Source organism: Hakea prostrata, chromosome 2, assembly GCF_041222555.1.
Source record: "Hakea prostrata isolate BN-2017 chromosome 2, UWA_Hpros_2, whole genome shotgun sequence".
Taxonomy (NCBI): domain Eukaryota; kingdom Viridiplantae; phylum Streptophyta; class Magnoliopsida; order Proteales; family Proteaceae; genus Hakea; species Hakea prostrata.
In genome coordinates this window covers 58,920,598-58,942,474 of record NC_142601.1, presented here as the reverse complement: position 1 = coordinate 58,942,474, position 21,877 = coordinate 58,920,598, and the positions used below count along the sequence as shown (strand labels likewise).

Below are 21,877 nucleotides of genomic sequence, written 5' to 3'. Positions count from 1 at the left end.
TCAAGTGATCTTTTTCTATGGCCCAATGATAGTCAGAACCACCTATGTATTCACATTCTCTATAGTTACAAGGGTATCAGTCATCCATCAAATCTTTAAGGAGAGTCAACCACGTGAAATATTTACCAATCCAATGGTGGAGAAAAAGTATAGTAATTCAAAGGAGTATCACCGTCTTTCCACCTTTGGATCCATCACGTTCCAAATGTAAGACTTTTCTTAAGGGGCTGGCCGATGACTGATGCCGTTGTGGTAGTGGTTGCAGAGGATGTGAATTCGAGCCACTAGCATTCCAGACCAATGGGTTTGGGTGACCCAAGCTCGGCGGGTCACACATTTGTGCCCAAAGAATATAATTAGACCGGGCGCGGGAATGGCGGATCATTCATTACAAAAAACCGTTAGAAGCAATAAATCGGTTACAGAAACTGACAAAACAGAAACTAAAAATGCCTAAAAATCCAAGCATTTCCGCCATTTCCGAATCCCAGCCTTCAAAAACTAAATATATAAACCCTCACCTGCAAATCCTTCATCTTTCTTGGTCTCTCCACGAATTAAATCACTGCTTCTTCTTTCCCCTGTGTCTCTACAAATCCATACTATGTATTCCCGAGCTTCACTCAACAAATACGAACCTTCGATCGGCCGCTTCGCAGTGATCTGCAGGCTCAACTTTCGTCCATTTTCTAATCAAGAAAGAGGTTTATCTTCATCTTCATCTCCGTCTTCCTCTCGTTCTCCTTCATCCAGCTTGTTTGTTGCGGCCAACGTCAACGGAGAAAAGTGGGAACCCTCTGCATTTGCTTCTTTCCTAAAATCCATTTCAGGGATTGCCGTCGGTTCCGGATTCGGGTTCTTGTATTGGTATTCTTCTCCTTCTACCACTTACGCCGATTGGTCAACTGCAGCGGCCAAGGAGGATCCACAACTGCATTCCACCATTGAAGATGCTGTTGCAGAAAATAACTCTCGTTTTCTTTTTGGAGGTATTTTCTTTAATTTGTTCTGTACAATGTATTTTCTTAATAAAAATCTGTCTTTGTTTTCATATTATTAGTGTTCTGTATATATTTTCCCCCTTGTATTGAACAATGTGTTTTTCATTAAAAGCTGACATTGAGGTAGTTGTTTTTATATGTTGATTGACTTATCTTTTAATGGATTTCTTCTTTTCTGCAAACCTAATATCCAGAGGAAAACTATGGGAAAATTTTGTTACTTGGAGGAAAGGTAATTAAAGTTTGTGTGGTGTGGAATTGCTTTTAAATTGCTGTGCATCTAAATTTTATCTAGTGCATGCTTGTTGCTATTAAAATCTATTTATTGTCTTATTCTGTTACATCAACTTGGATGGTTTCCTCTTTGACAAATCAATGCTAAGTGGAAAATTGCAAGAAGGCTTCTTACTGTTGAATGTACTGGGAGGAAAATATTCTATATACTAAGGTTTGTCCAGCTCATGAAATCTGAGTTACATAACTCAGAAGCCCAAAAATTGGAATTTGGCAAACTCTTCATTTACTCCTGCGTCGAAATTTATCTTATACCAGTTTATGTATGTCATCTTTCTTTCTTATTCTTGGTGTTCCTGTTGGTCCCTTCTTTTCTTATGTTTAACCCAAGATACAACTTATGAACTCGGAATAACTATCTCCGTGTTTCTGCAGATAATTTTAGGAGGAAAATTTTCTTTAACTATGAAAAGCGCATTAGGATGCAAAGTCCTCCTGAAAAGGTAAATTCAGACGGCTTTTTCTTTAGTAATACACAAATGCAATAATACTTCTATTCTTTATGTGTATGTTACTATCCACCATTTTCCATCCTTAAGTTTTACTAAGGTATTTGGTTTGTCTTACTTGTTTTCTGTTTTCACCTGCATCTACTTGAAGATCTGAATACTTAAGACTTTAAAGGTTCTTTAAGTGTCATTTGAATAGGAATTTAATCATTTATTGTTGCACACTTTTAGTGCCCCCTCTGAATTGTCAACTTGAGGTCCTTTTGAACAAGATGCTTAGAGTAACAAGAATATACTAGATAATATCTAGACACACAGCAGGAAGAGATTGCTTCAACTCATTAGACTAGTTAAGCTGCAAACTGTATGCCATATTGAACCAAGTCTCTATCACATCTGATTTTATAAAAATTGAAAATAAAGGTCCATGTCACAAAAATGATTTTTTGGACTGTACTAGGCAGTAATTGATACATCACTGGTGCAATGTCTTCAGGTTTTTGAGTATTTTGCATCTTTTCGAACACCAGAAGGGGAATCGTTTATGACACCAGCAGATTTGATGCGAGCAGTTGTTCCTGTATTTCCTCCATCTGAATCAAATCTTGTCAGAGAAGGGTATTTGAGAGGGGAGAGAAGACCTGGCGAGTTGCGATGTGATCCTTCAAACTTTTTTATGCTTTTTGATACTAATAATGATGGACTTATTTCTTTCGCAGAGTTAGTTGCCAACCTATACTCTCTATTTCTCAAAAACTTTTTCTCAAATCAGATTTTCAATCAGATTCTAAGATTCTTTCCAAAAAAATCATTTACTTGTTACTGAAACTCTGACCAATCAATTCATTTTTGTTTTTTATCAGGTATATCTTTTTTGTAACTCTCCTGAGCATTCCGGAATCTAGCTTCTCTGTGGCATTCAAAATGTTTGACCTTGATCATAATGGGTATGTTTCGTCTTCGTAACTTGCTGCCTTGTCCCTTTGAGTAGGTCACTGTTAATGGATATGGAAGTGGTTGAGGGAATAGGATGTTGGATAGTATATGGTCCTTATATTCAATATGTAGGTCATCTTGCTGGCTTTAGCTTTGTGAAGCTGAGAAAAAACTTCCATGTACTTTTGAAGTATGCAGCACATTTTGACCCCCCCCCCCAAAAAAAAAAAAAAGAAGAAGAAGAAAGTATGCAGCACATATTTAGGACATGCCATCCATACAGTTGTCAGTGGAGTATCATTGTCAGTAGAAACAACAAATATGCTAGGAAATATTAACCGAAAATTGTTCAACTTCTTTTGCATATAGTGACCAGCATTGGCGTGGTAATATGGTGCTCTTGTGAAATGAGTTTAAAGTCTGGCTTGGGGTACATTAGGAAGAGAAACTAAAGCTTTTGTCAAATGCCCTCCTCAGGGTAGTTTTCAGCTTGAAGTTTGTTCTTCATGCATTAATTGGAAATATTGTTCTTTTCAGTGTTCTTGATAAATGATCTTACTGAAAAATATAACTCTATTAACTTCTGGTAACTATTTACTCGCTAGTTCACCATTTGAAATGGTTTTCCAACTTACATTGCTGGCTTTGCCACTTGTTTATTTTTGCTAGTGCTTTGTATGTGATGTTGATCAGTTATATCCGTTTACAGCGAGATAGACAAGGAGGAATTTAAGAAAGTGATGGCTTTGATGCGGGCCTATAACAGACAAGGTAATCAACATAGGGATGGACGGCGAACTGGGCTTAAAGTTGGGACTCCTGTAGAAAATGGGGGTTTACTGGAACACTTCTTTGGCAAGGATGGGAAAGGACAGCTGCAACATGACAAGTTTGTTGAGTTTTTGAGAAATTTACATGATGAGGTATGTCTTCCCCTTTCTTTTCATCCTTTTTCTTTCATTCTCTTTACTTGATTCTTGAATTACTCGACTGCCTAGGGGTAACATATTATAGGCCATTGTTGTTTTTTTTATTTTTTATAGAGATCCTACTGGTTGACTTCTAAATATGAACTTTTCTAAAACATCATATCGTTTTTCATAGCATTTTTTTTTGTGTGCTCATGCTTGTGGGAAGTATATTTTTTGAATTAGGTTCCCTTTTAAGTTTTTACTTATTCTTTCATTTATCTCCTGTTTTCTCCACTGTTGATCCCTTAAACTTAGGTATTTGTTCCTTCTACAATAATGCTGAGGCCTTCATTTTCAAGTTTGCGGTTGATCATATTACCAGTCTTGATCTTTTGCGCTGCAGTGAATTTTATGTTCCTACTCTTTATGTTGTCATTTATTTGATGATAATCATGTCTTCTTGAATTAGATTGTGCGGTTGGAGTTTGCTCATTATGATCACAAATTACGTGGAACCATATCAGCAAAGGACTTTGCTTTGTCAATGGTTGCTTCGGCTGATATGAGACACATAAACAAGTTCCTTGATCGGGTTGAAGTGCTTAATGATGAACCACGTCTCAGAGACATCCGAATTACATTCAATGAATTCAAGGATTTTGCAGAGCTTCGAAAAAAACTGCTGCCATTGTCCATGGCTATTTTCGTTGAGGGGAAAACTAATGGTTTGTTGACAAGGGCAGATTTCCAACGAGCTGCATCCCATGTATAACTCCAATTTTCAGTTCTTTCAAATGTTGTATATGTGAGTAGGTTGTCACTTTATTTCCTAATGGATTGGTCTATTTGATACAGGTATGTGGCGTCGATCTCACAGACAAGGTGGTTGATATTGTCTTCCACTTGTTTGATACAAACCGAGATGGAAAATTAAGCACAGAAGAGTTCATAAGAGTTATAGAAAGGGGGGAGAAATCAAGTTCCCAAACAATGGAGTCAGGTTTCCTGGGATTGATTTCTTGCTGGTTGAGACTCGGAAAGAATTTCTCTGTAACTTGAAAACATGTATACCACTTGAACTGTACAGTTGTTGATATTGTATATGTGTTTCTTTTACATGGAAGAATGGGGTATCCATAAATAAAAGAAAAGAGGAGAATTGCTCCTCCGTTTCATCCCATAATTTGTTTCCCAACTTATTCCTCCTCAGCTTATTATGGTCACTTGTGTCTTAAACCCCGTACCTCAATTGAATCCAATTATCTAGTTATCAATCAAGACACTGTAGATTATCCATCATGTGACGGTGATGAATCAAGTGAGGTTTGCTATGGTTTTCTGGGGGGAGTTTGCTAAGTAACTTTTGGTGTTCTTCAGAGAAGCATATCCTCTGACCTCTGAAATCTGGCAATAGTTTTTTTTTTTTGGTTGACATCTGGGAATCGTTTATTACGCGATTTTTTTGAGACGGTTCATGACTTCTTCACATTTGTCACAACAAAATTTAATCTCTGTTCCAAGAATCTGTATGAAACCATATGAAAGTTCACAATTCACGGAAAATAAATGAAGTAGCTTTTTTTCCTTCTTTCCCCTGGTCATTTTCATTTGTCTGTTTTGAATAAAACGCAAATTCTAAATAAATTAAACTTTAAAAGTTGACCAACTTTGGAGTTTTGGGCCCCCCAAAAAAAGAAAAAGAGAACCACTTTGGAGAAGAAAAAAAGGTTTGGAACTGAGGATTGCAAAGGGCAGAAGGGTCCCAAGATGTGTGTGAAGGATGGAAAGGGATGTGTGTGAGGACCGCGTGGATGGACAGAACCTCTTCATTCTTGGGATCCATTTCATGTAGATCAGTGGATCATTACCTACCTAATGGCCTGTCCATAGGCCAAGATAAGTAATAATGTCTCAATAATATCCTGTTTCTACATGTTTAAATGGATCAGTAGATCTTATCCTCAAATCTGAAAGCAAGAAGGCTTAAAACAGTACTGATAAATTTATGAAATATAGAACAGTTCTGATTAAATGACAACATTTCCTGTTGATTATTGGACAATAAGCATGCAAATACCAGTAATAAAATGAAGCATGGGATCCAACGTCTTCTTGATGATCACCATAATTGCAGTTTGTTACTTCTTCTTGGCATGCCTTTTGCAAAATGATTTCACCCTCTCTAGGCCATCTTCAAGAGAAGTTGGCTCAACAGCAAAAGTAATGCGGAGCCAATTTTTCAATCCCACAGTGACACCTGCAGCAAGTAGCGTTCAAAGTCATCAATGGCTAACATAAACACACTCTTATTTGAACTCTACTACCAATCACCCAAACAAGGGACCTGAAAGGACTCACAGCCTTCTTCAAACGATTCATTTAGATAGCTATTTTAGACCACATGATTATGCTGAACAACCATGTTGTGGTCAAATTGTAAATGTCACGCACTGCCTCTATAGGAACAAATGATGGTGAAGGTTGGTGGGTTGTGGATGCTGTTAGCTCATGGGTGCAAATTTTGAAGGGAAAGGAACATGTTTGTCAACTTTAAACATATTTGTATATACAGGTTACGAAAGAGACCAAGCAATTGCTTCTTTCAATACCTCTACTGATTTCTTGGTTCATACCCTTTAATCCCCAGTGCATACACAGCTTCTGAACACTCTGATACTTGACTTGGGCTCCCCTATTTTCTCTTTTCTTTTTCTGTTTATCTTCCTCTATTGCACTCAAATGTGGAACATGAGAGCTACAATTGCAATGTTATCGCTCCGTGCCTCAGAGCATGAAAATAAAATTCAAAGATCTTAGGTCATCTTAGCTATCCATCAGAACTGAAATCACAGAATCGAAGAAGCGTGTCAAGATGTGTTTCCGATCGACTTGGAAGAGATATATTGGGATAGAAGACCATAGACAATAGGAGTTGGGACTAGGAAAGCAGAAACCAATTTGTTGATGCTAGGCGATTCCAAGAATCATTAGGTAAGAATTCTATTTCCTATTTCGCACACATTCAGGCAGCCTATGTTGTGAGAGTAATTTGCAAGCATATGCATATAACCTGGATGGTTCAATTAGATTCGGATCATGATATCGTTCAGTATCTTAGGATACCTCCTGGAAAAAGTTTATTCATTTCTCTTAGAGCATGGACACCCTACTGTCAAAACAGTTTAGCATGTTGACTGAAGATCACCAGGTCTATAGTGGATAACCATATGTTTTTTCTCAAATGGACAAAGTTGAATTATCCATCTGAATCAAGAAGTACCGAAAGAAAGAGTGAGCAAGCAATCAGATTGCAATTTTGTTAAACAAACGAATATCTTGCAAACGTCATTACCTAGCTAAATTTCAAGGAAAAGTTTACACACAAGCAAATGATTTCATAGAAGAATTTTGTAATTAGAGGAAGCACTAAGAAGGTTCAAAGAATCCACTGTCATAATTTTCTCTAATTTTACGTTGGAATTAATTATTGGGGGTAAAGATGCAACTAATTGCATATTTTGTATCGAGTATTACTGATACTGCTGGCTGCTTCTCTCACAAATATGTAAAGTAAGATCTTTTCTTTTCTTTTTCCCTTTCTGGGTGAATATGTAATTAAGATTGACGCAGCCAAAACCCAAACCAATTGCATTGTTCATCATCCAGCTTTGAGCTCTAAAACCATATATGATTAGTAGGCAATTTACAAGAGATTTGAATAATGAATTCTGGTTTTACCAATTTCTTAGCATTGGGATCTCCACATAAATAAAATTCTCCTTGAGATTACTATGAAGCTACTGTAGAGAATCAAATCATTTTCTGAAACAGATTCATGTATACTGGAAACTGGAAAGCAATGATTTTCACTGGCTACTTGTATACTTTTAGAACATACAAAATTCAGCTTAGGAAAAAATCACCAGGAAGCTTAGCATCATGAGGTCATAAAAGAGGTAATTTTAAGAAGTCATCCATTGAAATTCAGCATCTAATAAGTAATAGTCAGGAGAAGAGTTAATAGAGACAACTATAAATCTGATAAAATGAAAAAGTGCTAAAGAAATATTAGCAATTTAACAAATAAAGGATCCAGATTTTTCAATTTCAGTGTTAATGCAAGCGAACATTTTTACTGTCAGAAAATATGGAAACCATGAAAGGGGGGGGGGGGGGGGGCATTTTATAGAAGAAGCTTTTAAAAGTACGCTGTTGCCTACTTGTGTATTTTAAACCAATTATAGAAAGGCAGAAAAGTCACCTGGTAGAAAAACCACATTTTCTTCTTTGACCAGCTTGTAGCAAAAGTCAATATCATCAATCATATTTTCCAGAACTGATAGATCTAATTTTACCTGCAGTACAAAATGTTAAGAAGAAGTATTTTTACCATTCATTTATTTCAAGTGAAAAAAACCCTAATAACTGGGTCAGTGTTCTTACCATCACAAACATAGATCCCTCTGGTTTATGTGGACAAGTTAGGCAATCAATGTCCTTTAATCCCTCATAACAAATCTCTGAAGCATGCCTTAATATATTCAGGATATTCTCAAAGAAATCTTCTTTTGTATCCTCAATAATTTTAGGAATCGCCCCCTGCATGTTATGATGAATATATAACTTGTTAGGTAACACAGCCAGCGGTGGTAAAGCTAGGTAGATGGTATCTTGTCAAGTTCAACATATTGATGTCAATTTCAAATGCCTTGGTTAAAATAATCTTTATGGTAAAGTTCTTGGAATCTTAACTACATCGTCATACTTGCAAGTTGTTAATGTCAGAAATATTACAACTATCATATATATATATATATAGGATATGTTTCCCAGAACAAGCAATGAGATAAACCTGAATGAAAGTTGCAGGATCGGAGCAGATATTGAGACAGCCATGAATGCTCTCCACAATCTATACAAGAAGAAACAAGGAAGTCAAGACACCTGTCCAGAATGAATGCCTTCTACATAGAAAATTGAAAAGACAAAACCCCCCACTAGATTTATCTTTTATATTTTAAAGAAGTGCTTTGTGTTTATAACAAAATAGATACATGAGTGTTTCATAGTTACTGCCTAGGAAAGTGATGATATGCCGTCTTATGCGGGAAAGTTGAACTTAGTGCATAACAGACGGACAGCTAAAGAAGACAATAAAGTGTTTCAACACCCAGTGATGAAAACTGGCATCCATAGGTAGGGTGTCCGGTAGGGGTGTAAGCCGACAAGATTCGGATTGGATAGTGGTAATATCATATCTGTATTCTATTATATTTGAATAGATTCGGATTATATCCTATCGGTTTTTGGATGGATTCTGTCGAATTTGGATGATAATCAGATTATTTATTTTCTTAAGTAGACTCTACTAAATAGGTATGGATACAGATTGAATACAAGTTTGCAACACCTGTTTACATCTTTACCCTTTTATTTGTGAGGGCTAGGTTTGAAATTTAAGAATTTAACAACTTTGGTAGCTATTTTAGTAGAAAAAATCTAAAAAAATAATCACATATCACAAGTAAAAAATTTATAAAAATAAGAATAATAAATCTAAATAAATAACTTAATCAGATAATTTTATTGGATGAATAATAATCAATAAGAAAGGGTATACCATATCCGCATTTTATTAGTAATCAGACAGATTCGGATACCAATAAACAGATGTGAATGCGAATTCGGTTATCCATTTACACCCCTACCCATAGGCACAAATGGTTCGGGGGTAGTGGTGTAAGTTTGGCCCTGACAGCCCTGACCCATCTTGAGCCCTATTTGGGCTTAAGATTTTGGCTTGAGGGCAGGTTAGGACCAAAATATTATTGGGCAGGGTTTAAGATTACTCTTTGGCCGCTGGCCTATCTCGACCCATCCTTGATTTTTTGCCCTGACCCTGGCCTTGATTCTGGTCTAATCCTTGCCCTAATTTTGACATTGATGTTTGATCTCAATGAATTAGGAACATGGACAAGGATATGGCCAATCAATGCCAATTAAGGCTAGGGACATGACCAATTAGGGCCAATCAGGGTTAGGGACAGGGCCAATAGAGCCAGGGACAAGGCCAATTAGTGCTGGAATGGGCTTGACTTGGCCCTATAGGGTTTAGGGTTATAAACAATAATCTTTGGCCCTGAATTAAGATCGGCGAGAATGGACTTAGATTAGAATATATAGGGCTAGGCTTGAGATTGCAAAAGCCCGGCCCTGTTGCAGTCGGGGCAGAGAGAGAGAGAGTTGTAACCTTGGTTTCTTTAAGAACGCCATAGGGATCATTAATGACGAGCCAACCCAATCTCCATCCAGGCACCACCCATCTCTTTGAAATGGACCCAAGTGTAATGACAGGAGCTATCGTTCCAAAGGTACCCATAGGCACAAATGGTTTATTCCCGAAAGCAATACGTTCGTAAACTTCATCAGAAATAACCATTATCCCAAGCCTGCTTGCAGTCTCAGCAACCTAAAGAGACAGTGTAGAAATATTAGATGATAACGATTTCAAATTCATATATTTGACAACCCAGATAGAGAAAGAAAGATATTTCTACTCTGTTTTGACCTTCTGCAAGTGTTGGTAAGAGTATACATTCCCGCAGGGGTTTCCAGGGTTGATGATAACCATGGCAACCGTGTTATCATCTGTAAGAGCTTCAACAGCATCAAGATCAACCTCCCAACCCTTTTCGGGCAGGAGGTCAAAATGTCTAAATTCGAGGTTGCTGAATGCAGCGCGAGATTCATAAGCAGGGAATCCTGGTCTTGGAAGTAAGATGTTGGCACCAGGCTGAGACAGGACTGATAGAATAACCTCGATAGCTTGCGAGCAACCACTGGTGAGATTCACATCATCGGGGGATAACTTGTACGGGAGATTACTTGATAAGTATTCAGCAATGGCCCTGTTCCAAGTTTCCAACCCAACATTAACATTTTTCTTTTTCTTTTTTCTGAAAAAGACGCAATAAGAGTGCCGGTGGGATTGTAAAAAAACAGCGGTGTGTAACCAACAAGAAGACACTAGTGTTTACCTCCTGGCAGGAAGAACTCCGACGGTGGGAGCATAGCAGTTGAACTTAGCAGAACGAACAGAATCAACGACGGCATCTTCAGCCGCCTGCGTCGTTCGAAAGCAACGAAAAACAGAAGGATCTCCATGGCCAAGGAAGATTGTGGGTCTAGTGTCGTTGGCATCTATAGCTCCATGGAGCTTGTTGAGCATCCCTCTAACGGTGACATCCGAAGCAGATGTCAGATCCTTCCTCGACTTGAAATGCCATTTTTTGGGTCCGTTCTCCATCCTTTCCTTTCCTCTCCGCTCTTGATTTGTTAAACGAAACCCAATCTTCAGCACCGATAATCAAGGAGGCTGTAAATTGTAATAGCCAATGACTTTTAAATAGGTTTTAGAAAAGCTGGCAATTTGGAGACTAGTGGAACTTGAAAGGAAACACTCACTTGATAATTTTGGACGCTTTGGTTAGCAAAAGACAAAAGCAACGGAAACTACAAAAATACGAAGCGTGTTTAGTTCTTGATGACATTGCTGCTTGTCAGCATGGAATTGTGCAAATGCAAACGTTGTCTGCTTCCACCCAGAGGAAGGGTACGTGACTGAGATATATTTCAGGTGTCGGCCGATACAGTATATGCTTTTCCGAGTTGGTAACGAAAAGCATTAAATGATGCGATTTGAGCTAACCCATTTGCTTCTTATACGGGATATTTCTTGTCTAGTGCGTCTCACGTGATGATGTGCGATCCTTGGATGCTGCCTATCCTAGTGGATTATATTAAATTTAAGGGGGGGGGGGGGGGGGGGGGGGGGGGGGGGGGGGGGGGGGGGGGGGGGGGGGGGGGGGGGGGGGGGGGGGGGGGGGGGGGGGGGGGGGGGGGGGGGGGGGGGGGTTTGGGCCCATTATTTGCACCTGATACGATTCATTTTAAAGAAAAAGTAGTTTTTTCACTTAATTATAGATGCACATTATTTATATTAAATTTTATTTGCACCTGATACGATTCATTTTAAAGAAAAAGTAATTTTTTTCACTTAATTATATATGCACATTGTGTTTTGATGGTGATAGCTTTCTATATATAATAGATTTACTTTTGACAACCTAAAACTTAGGCAAAAAGATGAATTGTTGTGATCTAGTCAGAAACGAGTTGGGCGTTGGGATTCTTTATCCATTGGATAAGGGCTTATTTAGTTACTTCAATCTAGAGATTTGAAATATCTAGATATCTCAAATTCATGAAGTCATGATTCATAAAATTAACCATTTGGTTAAATTGAATTTGTAAAATAAAATATGTGGATTCATCCTAAAAAATTGTTTGGCTACTTAAATCTGTAGAATGAATTCTCCAGATTCATCCTGAAGAAATTATTTCATTATTTGAATCCATAAATTTCAAAACATTGACTTATATCCCCATTTTTTTTATTTTTACTTTCTTACTTTTATCTTAAGACATTGGGATTTAACACGATTTGATGTTCCAAGTTTGTATGTAATGTTTCATTATTTATTCAAGGCACCCCCTATAACTAATCGTACACTTCTTCGGCTTCCAGAAAAATAGAAAGAGTCCTACTATCATACCTGTTGCTCTTGAATCTGCAGAGGTCCTGAGTTGGTCCAAAGATGGACTGAACTGGTTCTAAATTTGTTGACTCCGCAAATAAAGAACTGTTAAAGTGGGCCGCCTCTAAGAATGGGAAGCCACCTCAAATGGTAAAGTCAGATTCAAGGTAACACAAGATCTTGTGGTAAGGGATATAGGACTCAAAGATTATTCAATGCCTTGGAGTAATTGCAGGAGAGTAAATGCTATTGTTATTCTCACCTAACCTGCATTCTATCTTCCGTCCATCACCTTTGTATTGAGGAGTCACTATAATTTGTGGAGAAGAATCCCTTGCTCCCTTCGATCAACATATACTCTATAAAGAGTCCAAATTGAGTGTGGCACTTGTCTTGTTGGAGAAGCCAAGATCTTGAATCTTCCTTAAGAATCTACGAAGACATGAAATTCAATCTTCATCCATTCTTATTGGGACAACAACAACAACAACAATAAGCCTTTTCCCAACTAAATGGGGTCGGCTACATGGATTCTTGCCCTCCAATCGGTTCTGTTCAAGGCCATGCTAGATACAAGGCCTAAGCTATACATATCCTTTCTCACCACTTCTCCTAAGGTTATCTTAGGTCTACCCCTAGCTCTTCTAGTTCCTTCAATATGGATTATATCACTTCTCCGAGGAGGCTTTATAGGTCTCCGTTGACGTGGCCGTGCACCTAAACGACTTTCTCTAAGCTTATCACTTATGGGAGCAACTCCCGGACCAACTCTAATATGATCGTTTCTTATCTTATCCATCCTAGTTTTGCCACTCATCCATCTTAGCATCCTCATTTCTCCCGAGTTTATCTATATGATTCTTTTAACACCCAACACTCGACCGTACATCATAGCTGGTCGGACAATGGTCCTATAAAATTTTCCTTTAAGCTTTAATGGAATACGCCGATCACATAAGACCCCGGATGCACCTCTCCACTTCATCCACCCTATTTTAATTCTTTGGGAAACCTCATCTTCTAAATCACCTCTTTTACTTATGATTGAACCTAGGTACCTAAAACAATCACTCGAGGAATCTCTTTATCGTCAAGTATCACCACTTCATCATCTCCGATCATGACTAAAGTTACAAACTAGATATTGCGCTCTTCGATCTACTAAGTTTAAAGCATTTTGATTCCAAAGCTACTCTCCATGATTCTAATTTGGTATTAATCCCCACTTGGGTCTCATCAATCAACACAATATCATCCGCAAAAAGCATACACCAGGGGACCTCATCTTGAATGTCTTTGGTTAATTCATCCATTACCAGTGCAAATAGATATGGGCTTAAAGTTGACCCTTGATGTAGCCCAACCTGTTATCGGGAATTCATTACTTTGTCCCCCCACTATTCTAACACTAGTCACCGAACCATCATACATATCCTTAACTATATCTACATATTTACTTGCAATACTTCTTTTCTCTAGTACTTGCTAAATTAACGCTCTAGGGACTCTATCATAAGTTTTGCTGCCGGTCCCAAACCCGGGTAAAGGAGGAGGGTTGGTGTGTCAAGTCGGCAACCGAAAAAATCTAGCCAAACATTTTTTCATGGATCCATTCTTATTGGGAAAACCCATCATAATACTGGAGGGATCAACACACATATCAAGGTTGTATAACGCGTGCATGCCATGTAACGGCATGGGCCATGGGGTATGATGTGTTGAATTCCAAATAGAGCAATACACATGTCAAGGGTGTGTAACGCCGGCAGGTCATCTAACGGCATAGAGCATTGTATTGTTTTCAAATAAAATAAAATAATAATTTTATGCATTAGCATTATTGCATAATTTATTGTATTTGATTCTATTTCTTGTATTATTTCAATACATTATTTTAAACATGTTTATATCTTGTTGGATTTGATCTTGCTAAGTCTTTTGAAACTTACCAAATATTTTTCTCTAGATAGTGAATATGTAGGACATGACCTTGAGGAATTGGGTCGTGAGACAGAAGAAGCTCATATTGCGGATGAACCTTATTCATATATTATTTGTTAATGACATAAAATATATTTTTTATCTATCTTTAAATAATTATGTAATTGATAATGAAATAGTGGACCAACCCTTTATTTTGGAAATTTTAGAATAATAGAAATGTTTCGATTTATTACAATTTTAAAAAATCTCATAATATAACGTGAAATAAAAAATCTACGGAGGATGTAATGGAAAATGTAGAAAACAAAATAAATAAAACCTAAAAAAAACCATTCTCAATCAAGAATCCAAACTGGTTAAGAAGTTTTACCAAAAAACAAGAATTGGTTAGGGTTTTTTTTGCGCCCGGGAACCGTTCCATATTATCATGTAGACTATAAGGCGGAAAAGTCTCTACTACCGTACTTTCCCATTCAACCCAAAATCTGGAAAAAGAAGAGATCCAGAATCCAAAATGGTATTCTACCGAAAAAAAAAAACAAAAAAAACAAAAAAATCTAGAGTGGTATTGCCTAAACTCTCATTCTCTGGACTCCTTCTTTTGGGAGGACCTTGGATCCGCTCCATCCCTAACTCTGGCATTCCTCTTTCCTTGCATCATGGTCCTTCTACAAACAATGGCACCTGAGGTTTGGACAAGCTGTCTTCCTTTCTCCCTGCCCATTTCATAACTGAAATTCTCAAAAATACACACAATCCTTCAGATGATTCTTGTAATTCTCTCTTTGGATCCAAACGAAACCAGATTTTGGAAGCATTTGAAGGCCTTTAACGGCATCTCAAATTTAAAAATTTTCTTTGGTGTGCCATTCATAATTGTCTAGCTGTGAACGGTAAGACAACTAAATAAATTAAATCTAATGGTAGTTGTGTTTTCTGCAATTGCATAAATCAACCTCATTAGCATGCCTTTTTGTCATATAGGTTTGGGAAACATGTTCTTTTTGCCGGCCCTCTTAACTTGAGATTTGAATCTTTTTGGGCTAATTCTATTTTGCTTTTGTTTATGAATCTTTGTCTTCAGTTTCACTGGGAAAAATCTACCCTCTTCTGGGTTTTATTTGCATTATCAATTTCCGTCTCTATAATTTTTGTTCATCTTCTATGGAATCTCCTAAGGCAGAGAGAGATCCAAATAGGATCAAACGCGATGATTTCACTTTATCTATAGAGAAGAAAGGTACCTCGGGCTTTGAGTTGCTGCTCAAACACCGTTTGCAGAACCATTGCCAAAGTTCTTTGGGTGATGATTACCCTGCAATGCCTACGATACAGTATGGAGTCTAGGTAGAAATTTATACATATTTGATCTGTGGATCTTATACTCAAATCTGAGACTGAGAAAGCTTAATACGATACTGATAAATTTATGAAACACGGAACAGTTCCAATTAAATTACAACATTTCTTGTTGATCGTTGGATAATAAGCATACAATAGTAATAAGATGAAGCATGGGATTCAACGTCATGTTGACAATCACCATGAAATCTTAGTACAATACTCGTTATTGAATCCAATGTGGAAAACTTTGATAAAATGAAAACATGCGTTGATCACTGAACAAATGATCACAGATGATACTAATAATAATATGGAGCATGGGATACAACGTCTTGTTGATGATCACCATGATTGTGGCTTGTTACTGCTTCTTGGCATGCCTTTTGCAAAATGATTTCACCCTCTTTAGGCCATCTTCAAGAGAAGTTGGCTCGGCAGCAAAAGTTATGCGGATCCAATTTTTCAATCCCACAGTAACACCTGCAACAAATAGCGTTCAAAGTCATCAATGGCAACGCAAAACACACTCTTAGTTTAACTCTACCACCAATCACCCAAAACAAGGGACCTGAAAGGACTCACAGTCAAATAGCAATATTTTTAAACAAATAAATATCTTGCAAAAATAATTTACCTAGCTAACTTTCACAGAAAAGTTTAAACACAAGAAGATGATTTTATAGGAGAAGAATTTTGTAGAGGAAGCATTAGGAAGCTTCAAAGTTGAATTCATTGTCACGATCTTCTGTAATTTTTACGTGGAATCAATTATTGGGGTAAAGATGCAACTAGTTGCAGATTTTTTATTGTGCACTAGTGATCTCTGACTGCTTCTCTCACAAGTGTGTAATGGAAGATTTTTTTGGGTGCATATGTAATGTAAGGTTGATGCAGTCATAACCCAAACCAATGCAATTATAAAACCAAAAGCATTGTTTATCGTACTGCTTTAAGCTCTAAAACAGTATATGATTAATAGGCCAATTCACAAGAGTATTGAATTGTGAATGCTGGTTTACCAATTTCTTAGCACTGGGATATCCACATAAATAAAATTCACTATGAAGCTACTGTGGAGAACCAAATGATTCTCTGAAACAGATTCATGTTTACTGGAAAATGGAAAGCAATGATTTTCACTGGCTACTCCCATACTTTTAGAGAACACAATTCAGTTTAGGGAAAAATCACCAGGAAGTTTAGCATCATGAAGTCATAGTAGTAAAGAAAAGAGGTAAATTTTAAGAAGTCATCACAATGAAATTCAGCGTCTAACAAGTAATAGTCCGGAGAAGAGTTAATAGAGACGACTACAAAATGGAAATAAAAGAAAAAGTGCTAAAGAACTAGTAGCTATTTAACAAATAAAGAATGCAGATCAATTGCAGTAGTAATGGATGGGGGAGAGAAACATTTTATAAAATAAACTTTTAAAAATAAGCAGTTTCCTACTTAGTATATTTGAAAACAATTATAGAGAGGCAGAAACCTCACCTGGTAGAAGAACCACCTTTTCTTCTTTGACCAGCTTATAGCAAAAGTCAATATCATCAACTATATCTTCCAGACATGATAGATCTAATTTTACCTGCAGCACAAAATGTTAAGCAAGAAGTATTTTTACAATCCTTTTATTTCAAGCAAAAAAAAACTCATAACTTGGTCAGTATTCTTACCATCACAAACATAGATCCCTCTGGTTTATGTGGACAAGTAAGGCAATCAATATCCTTTAATCCCTCGTAACAAATCTCTGAAGCATGCCTTAATATATTGAGGATATTCTCAAAGAAATCTTCTTTTGTATTCTTAATAATTTGAGGAATCGCCCCCTGTTACGATGAATAACTTGTTAGGTAACACAACAGCAATGGTAAGGGTAGATGGTATCTTGTCAACTTCAATATACTGATGTCAATTTTAAATGTATTGGTTAAAAGTCAAATAATTCACATATCGAACAAGAAGCCACATACCCTCGAGATTCTCCAAAATGAGATTTGTAATTCATACGAAAAGAAAAGATAAAATACATGACAATTATTAATAGCTCTATTATATCACTATTGCATTTCACATTTTTTGGGGCTAACCTTATCTACAGAAGGTAACATCTAAGCACAAGTGCACACAGCCAAATATTACTATTATGTTGGTGTGGCACAATTCAGATTCATCAACTTGACTTCTTTTAGTTATACTTTTTGATTTTCTTCTCTAGCAGTAAAAGTTTGAACTCTTGAGATTCATTCATAAGTTTGGTATTTCTTTACATTCTAATTCTAGGAGCATGATTAGAAGGGCTTGAAGGTGTTAATGAACTACAAAAGGGGTTAGCATTGTGCAGTCAAAGTACTGGCAAGGACTGGTTATTCTTCTTGTTTTTTCTATATTAGGTTTGGAAGAGGGAGGGGGAAGATCAAATACATAGACCCAGCATAAAGTAATTTAGGGAGTTTCAACTCATGATCTAAAATAATTAGTACAGATACTATTTTTCCCTTAGTATCCTTATCCAGATCATGTTAAGTAATAAAATTTTAATTTTTGAAGGTTACACTAACGAATTTGGTATGGGCCAAAGTTGTAGCTTCATATTTTATTGCAATTAATACTAAAATGCTGCGAAAGTAAAAGTGTACTCATCTCTTCCTGTACTTACTCCATGCCTACTCCTATGCTTATCCAGGTAACTACATGGTCATACTTGCAAGTTGTTAATGTTGAAGGATTACAACTAGCAAATATGGATATGTTCCTCAGATCAAGCAATGAGAAAAACCTGAATGAAAGTTGCAGGCTCAGCGCAGATGTTGAGACAGCCATGAATACTCTCCACAATCTATAAAGAAGAAACAAAGGAAGTCAAGATAGCTGTCCAGATTGAATGCATTCTACATTGAAAATTGAAGAGATACAGCTCCACAAAAGATGGAAAGCTAAAGAAGACAATAAAGTACTGTCTCAACACCCTGTGAAGGTTGAAACCAGGCACCCCTGCCCTGTGGAACAGAGCTGTTTGGAGAAAGAGAGGAGGGAGAGAGTTGTTACCTTGGTCTTTTTGAGGACGCCATTGGGATCATTGGTGATGAGCCAACCCAATCTCCATCCAGGCACTGCCCATCTCTTGGAAATGGACCCAACTGTAATGACAGGAACGGTCGTTGCAAAGGTACCCATGGGCACAAATGGTTTATTCCCAAAAGCAATACGTTCGTAAACTTCATCAGCAATAACCATTATCCCAAGCCTGTTTGCAGTCTCAGCAATCTAAAGATAACAGCATAGAATCAGATGTTAATGACTTTGAAATAAATATATTTGACAACCCAGATAGAGAAAGAAAGATATTTCTACTCTGTTTTGACCTTCTGCAAGTGTTGGTAAGATAAAACATTCCCGCAGGGGTTCCCAGGGTTGATGATAAGCATGGCCACCGTGTTTTCATCTGCAAGAGCTTCCACAGCATCAAGATCAACTTCCCAACCCCTTTCTGGCAGGAGATCAAAATGTCTAAATTCGACGTTGCTGAAAGCAGCACGGGATTCATAGGCAGGATATCCTGGCTTCGGAAGTAAGATGTTGGCACCAGGCTGAGACAGGATTGATATAACAACCTCGATAGCTTGCTGGCAACCAATGGTGATATTCACATCATCGGGAGATAACTTGTACGGGAGAGTACTTGATAAGTACTCAGCAATTGCCCTGTACCAATCCAATGACAAACAATCACTTGTTTTTTTTTTTGGGTGACTTTTTTTTTTTTTCTCTGTGTGAAAAAATGCACCAGCAGGATTGGGATTTCATCCTCTCATTGGTGACTGCAACGTGTGTGCTTGTCTGGTGGGCTATCATCTATCCTGTTTTTTTTTTTTTTTTTGGCTTGTGTGAAAAAGACGCACCAGCAGGATTGGGATTTCATCCTCTCATTGGTGACTGCAAGGTGTGTTTGTCTGGTCGTCCTCTCCTGTGGTTTTTTTTTTTTTTTTTGCTTGTGTGAAAAAGATGCACCAGCAGGATTGGGATTCCATCCTCTCATTGGTGACTGCAACATGTGCGCTTGTCTGGTGGGTGGGCTATCGCCCTCTCCTTTGGTTTTTTTTTTTTTTTTGCTTGTGTGAAAAAGATGCACCAGCAGGATTAAGATTTCATCCTCTCATTGGTGACTGCAACGTGTGTGCTTGTCTGGTGGGTGGGCTGTCGCCCTCTCCTCTGGTTTTTTTTTTTTTTTTTTTTTTTTTTTTGCTTGTGTGAGAAAGATGCACCAGCAGGATTGGGATTTCATCCTCTCATTGACTGCAACATGTGTGCTTGTCTGGTGGGCTATCGCCTGCTCGTCCCTTGGTTTTTTTTTGCGAGATGCACCCGCACGATTAAGGTTTCATCCTCTCATTGGTGACTGCTAATCTATATTAGTCCCTCTGAGTTTTTTTTTGCTGTGGGAGAAAGAGGCACCGGCAGGTTGGGACACCCCTTGGGCAACAGTGTGCGGTGGAGATGATATGAATTATATCCGATATGAATTATATCCGCTACCTACTAAATCAAGAAAATCAATATTTAAGTAAAACTGATATGAATTTCTAGAGTATGAATTCTTTACTCTGCAGTTTTTTCATGTTTCTATGTCACACAAGAGGGATAGAATTTACCCATTGGGTACTGATAAAATGAATCCAATGTGGGATTTTTATTGAATCTCACATGAGTTTCACCTAGACCTGTAACGGATCGGATTCGGCTCGGATACACCAATATCCGAATCCGATTAGCGAATCACTATTCGAATTCAAATCTGAATCTAGAAAAAAATTTAGAGAAGGCATCCGAATTCAAATCCGAAACTTTATCGGATATCCGATAATAATCTGATCCAATAAACTATCCAATTATTGATTGATAATTGTCACTTTTTTATATTTTTTATTATAAGTTTCTAATTTCCGATTACCGAATACCGCTATCCGAATCCGATTATCATCCATTTTTAAAGAAAATATGTTAAATACTTTACTCTATCCGGATAATTTTTATCCGGATATTATCCGATCCGATAAGCAATTATCCGAATCCGATCCGGTTGCTTAGCGGACGGATACGGATATTTTCCGGTAAGAAAAATTCCGGATACGGATACCCTTAAATGAATACGAATGCGAATTCGGAGGCGGATTTTGGCTATCCATTTACAGGTCTAGTCACTTTCACCCCTATTGTTTGATGGAAAAGCATAAGTGGCTCATGATGGGGAGGTGATTTGTGGGATTGTGGATGGCACTGGTGTGTAACTAGGGTTGTGCTTCAGTGCTGTGAAGGGTGATGATCAATTCTGCTCGACCACCCGTATTGTTTTCACTATTCTCAGCTCAGTGCTGCCTAGCATTGAAGCCAAACGCGTGTAGCTGTGTGCGTAAACCAATAAGAAGACTAATGATTACCTCCTGGCGGGAAGAACACCAACGGTGGGAGCATAGCAGTTGAACTTAGCAGAAAGAACAGATTCAACAATGGCATCTTCAGCTGCCGGAGTGGTCCGAAAGCAAGGAAAGACAGAAGGATCCCCATGGCCAAGGGAGACTGTGGGTCTAGTGTCGTTGGGATCAATAGCAGCAAAGAGCTTGTGGACCATCCCTCTAACGGTGACATCCGAACCACCAGTAAGATCCTTCCTCGCCTTGAAATGCCATTTGTTCAGCCCGTTCTCCATTCTTACCTCTCCGCTTGATTTGTTAAGCAAAACCCAATGTCCAGAACCCAGCAAGATCAAGGAGACTGTAATAGCCAACCGCTCTTAACTAGGTTTTAACTAGCTGGGAATTTGGAGGCTATTGCAAAGAAACACCCCCTTTTATAATTTTGGTTGGCAGAAGAGAAAACCAGAAAAACCATAAAAATACACGTGCTTCTGGCAATTTAGCAAACATGCTTGCTTTCATGCTCTAAAAATTGAATAAACACTAGTCTGAAATCGCCAGTGAGGATTGGTCGGATCAAGAAAGGCATGGGGAGTTTGTTGGTCATGCGTGCTTCCACCCATGTAGATAGACAAAGTTCGTATCTGCAATGAAGTTCAGGTGTTTAGCAAGATGGTGACAGCTTTCTGTGCATAGATTTACCTCAGATAACCTACCTAAGCAGAAGACGAACTGTCGTGTTCCAGTTGGGTACTACTGGCTTGGTTCTGATGCAGACACAATCGTAACTATCGAATAATCAGGCGAAAACACTTGTCTTTCCTCCAAATTGTTTTTGTTTGAGTTTAACATTTTATTGGTAAAATGAAATATTACACATTAACGTCCTATTCATCATTCAAGAATATTATTATCTACCCAGAAAAAAGAGAATATTACTAGAGAGATTCCACGATATAATGGGGACTATGGATTCACTAGTAT

The 21,877-nt window shown here is 37.8% G+C and overlaps 3 protein-coding genes across 3 annotated transcripts; 1 reads left to right on the top strand and 2 right to left on the bottom strand.

Moving 5' to 3' along the window:
- Positions 1 to 604: 604 nt before the first annotated feature.
- On the top strand, positions 605 to 4,650 carry LOC149025287 (calcium uptake protein, mitochondrial-like). The gene is made up of 7 exons (XM_089143560.1): positions 605 to 989; positions 1,671 to 1,738; positions 2,241 to 2,464; positions 2,608 to 2,691; positions 3,390 to 3,603; positions 4,061 to 4,357; positions 4,447 to 4,650. Exons 1-7 carry the CDS (start codon positions 605 to 607, stop codon positions 4,648 to 4,650), a joined length of 1,476 nt encoding a protein of 491 aa, XP_088999686.1.
- Positions 4,651 to 5,382: 732 nt separating this feature from the next.
- On the bottom strand, positions 5,383 to 11,016 carry LOC149025286 (nicotianamine aminotransferase 1-like). The gene is made up of 7 exons (XM_089145511.1): positions 10,629 to 11,016; positions 10,160 to 10,499; positions 9,842 to 10,060; positions 8,444 to 8,503; positions 8,035 to 8,190; positions 7,853 to 7,946; positions 5,383 to 5,848 (listed from the first exon to the last, which is right to left on the bottom strand). The coding sequence occupies exons 1-7, from the start codon at positions 10,895 to 10,897 to the stop codon at positions 5,730 to 5,732; spliced, it is 1,257 nt and encodes a 418-aa protein (XP_089001637.1). The 5' UTR covers positions 10,898 to 11,016; the 3' UTR covers positions 5,383 to 5,729.
- Positions 11,017 to 15,492: 4,476 nt separating this feature from the next.
- LOC149025285 (nicotianamine aminotransferase 1-like) lies at positions 15,493 to 21,545 on the bottom strand. The gene is made up of 7 exons (XM_089145510.1): positions 20,918 to 21,545; positions 18,845 to 19,184; positions 18,528 to 18,746; positions 18,259 to 18,318; positions 17,153 to 17,308; positions 16,971 to 17,064; positions 15,493 to 15,956 (listed from the first exon to the last, which is right to left on the bottom strand). Exons 1-7 carry the CDS (start codon positions 21,184 to 21,186, stop codon positions 15,838 to 15,840), a joined length of 1,257 nt encoding a protein of 418 aa, XP_089001636.1. The 5' UTR covers positions 21,187 to 21,545; the 3' UTR covers positions 15,493 to 15,837.
- Between the last annotated feature and the right edge of the window lie 332 nt (positions 21,546 to 21,877).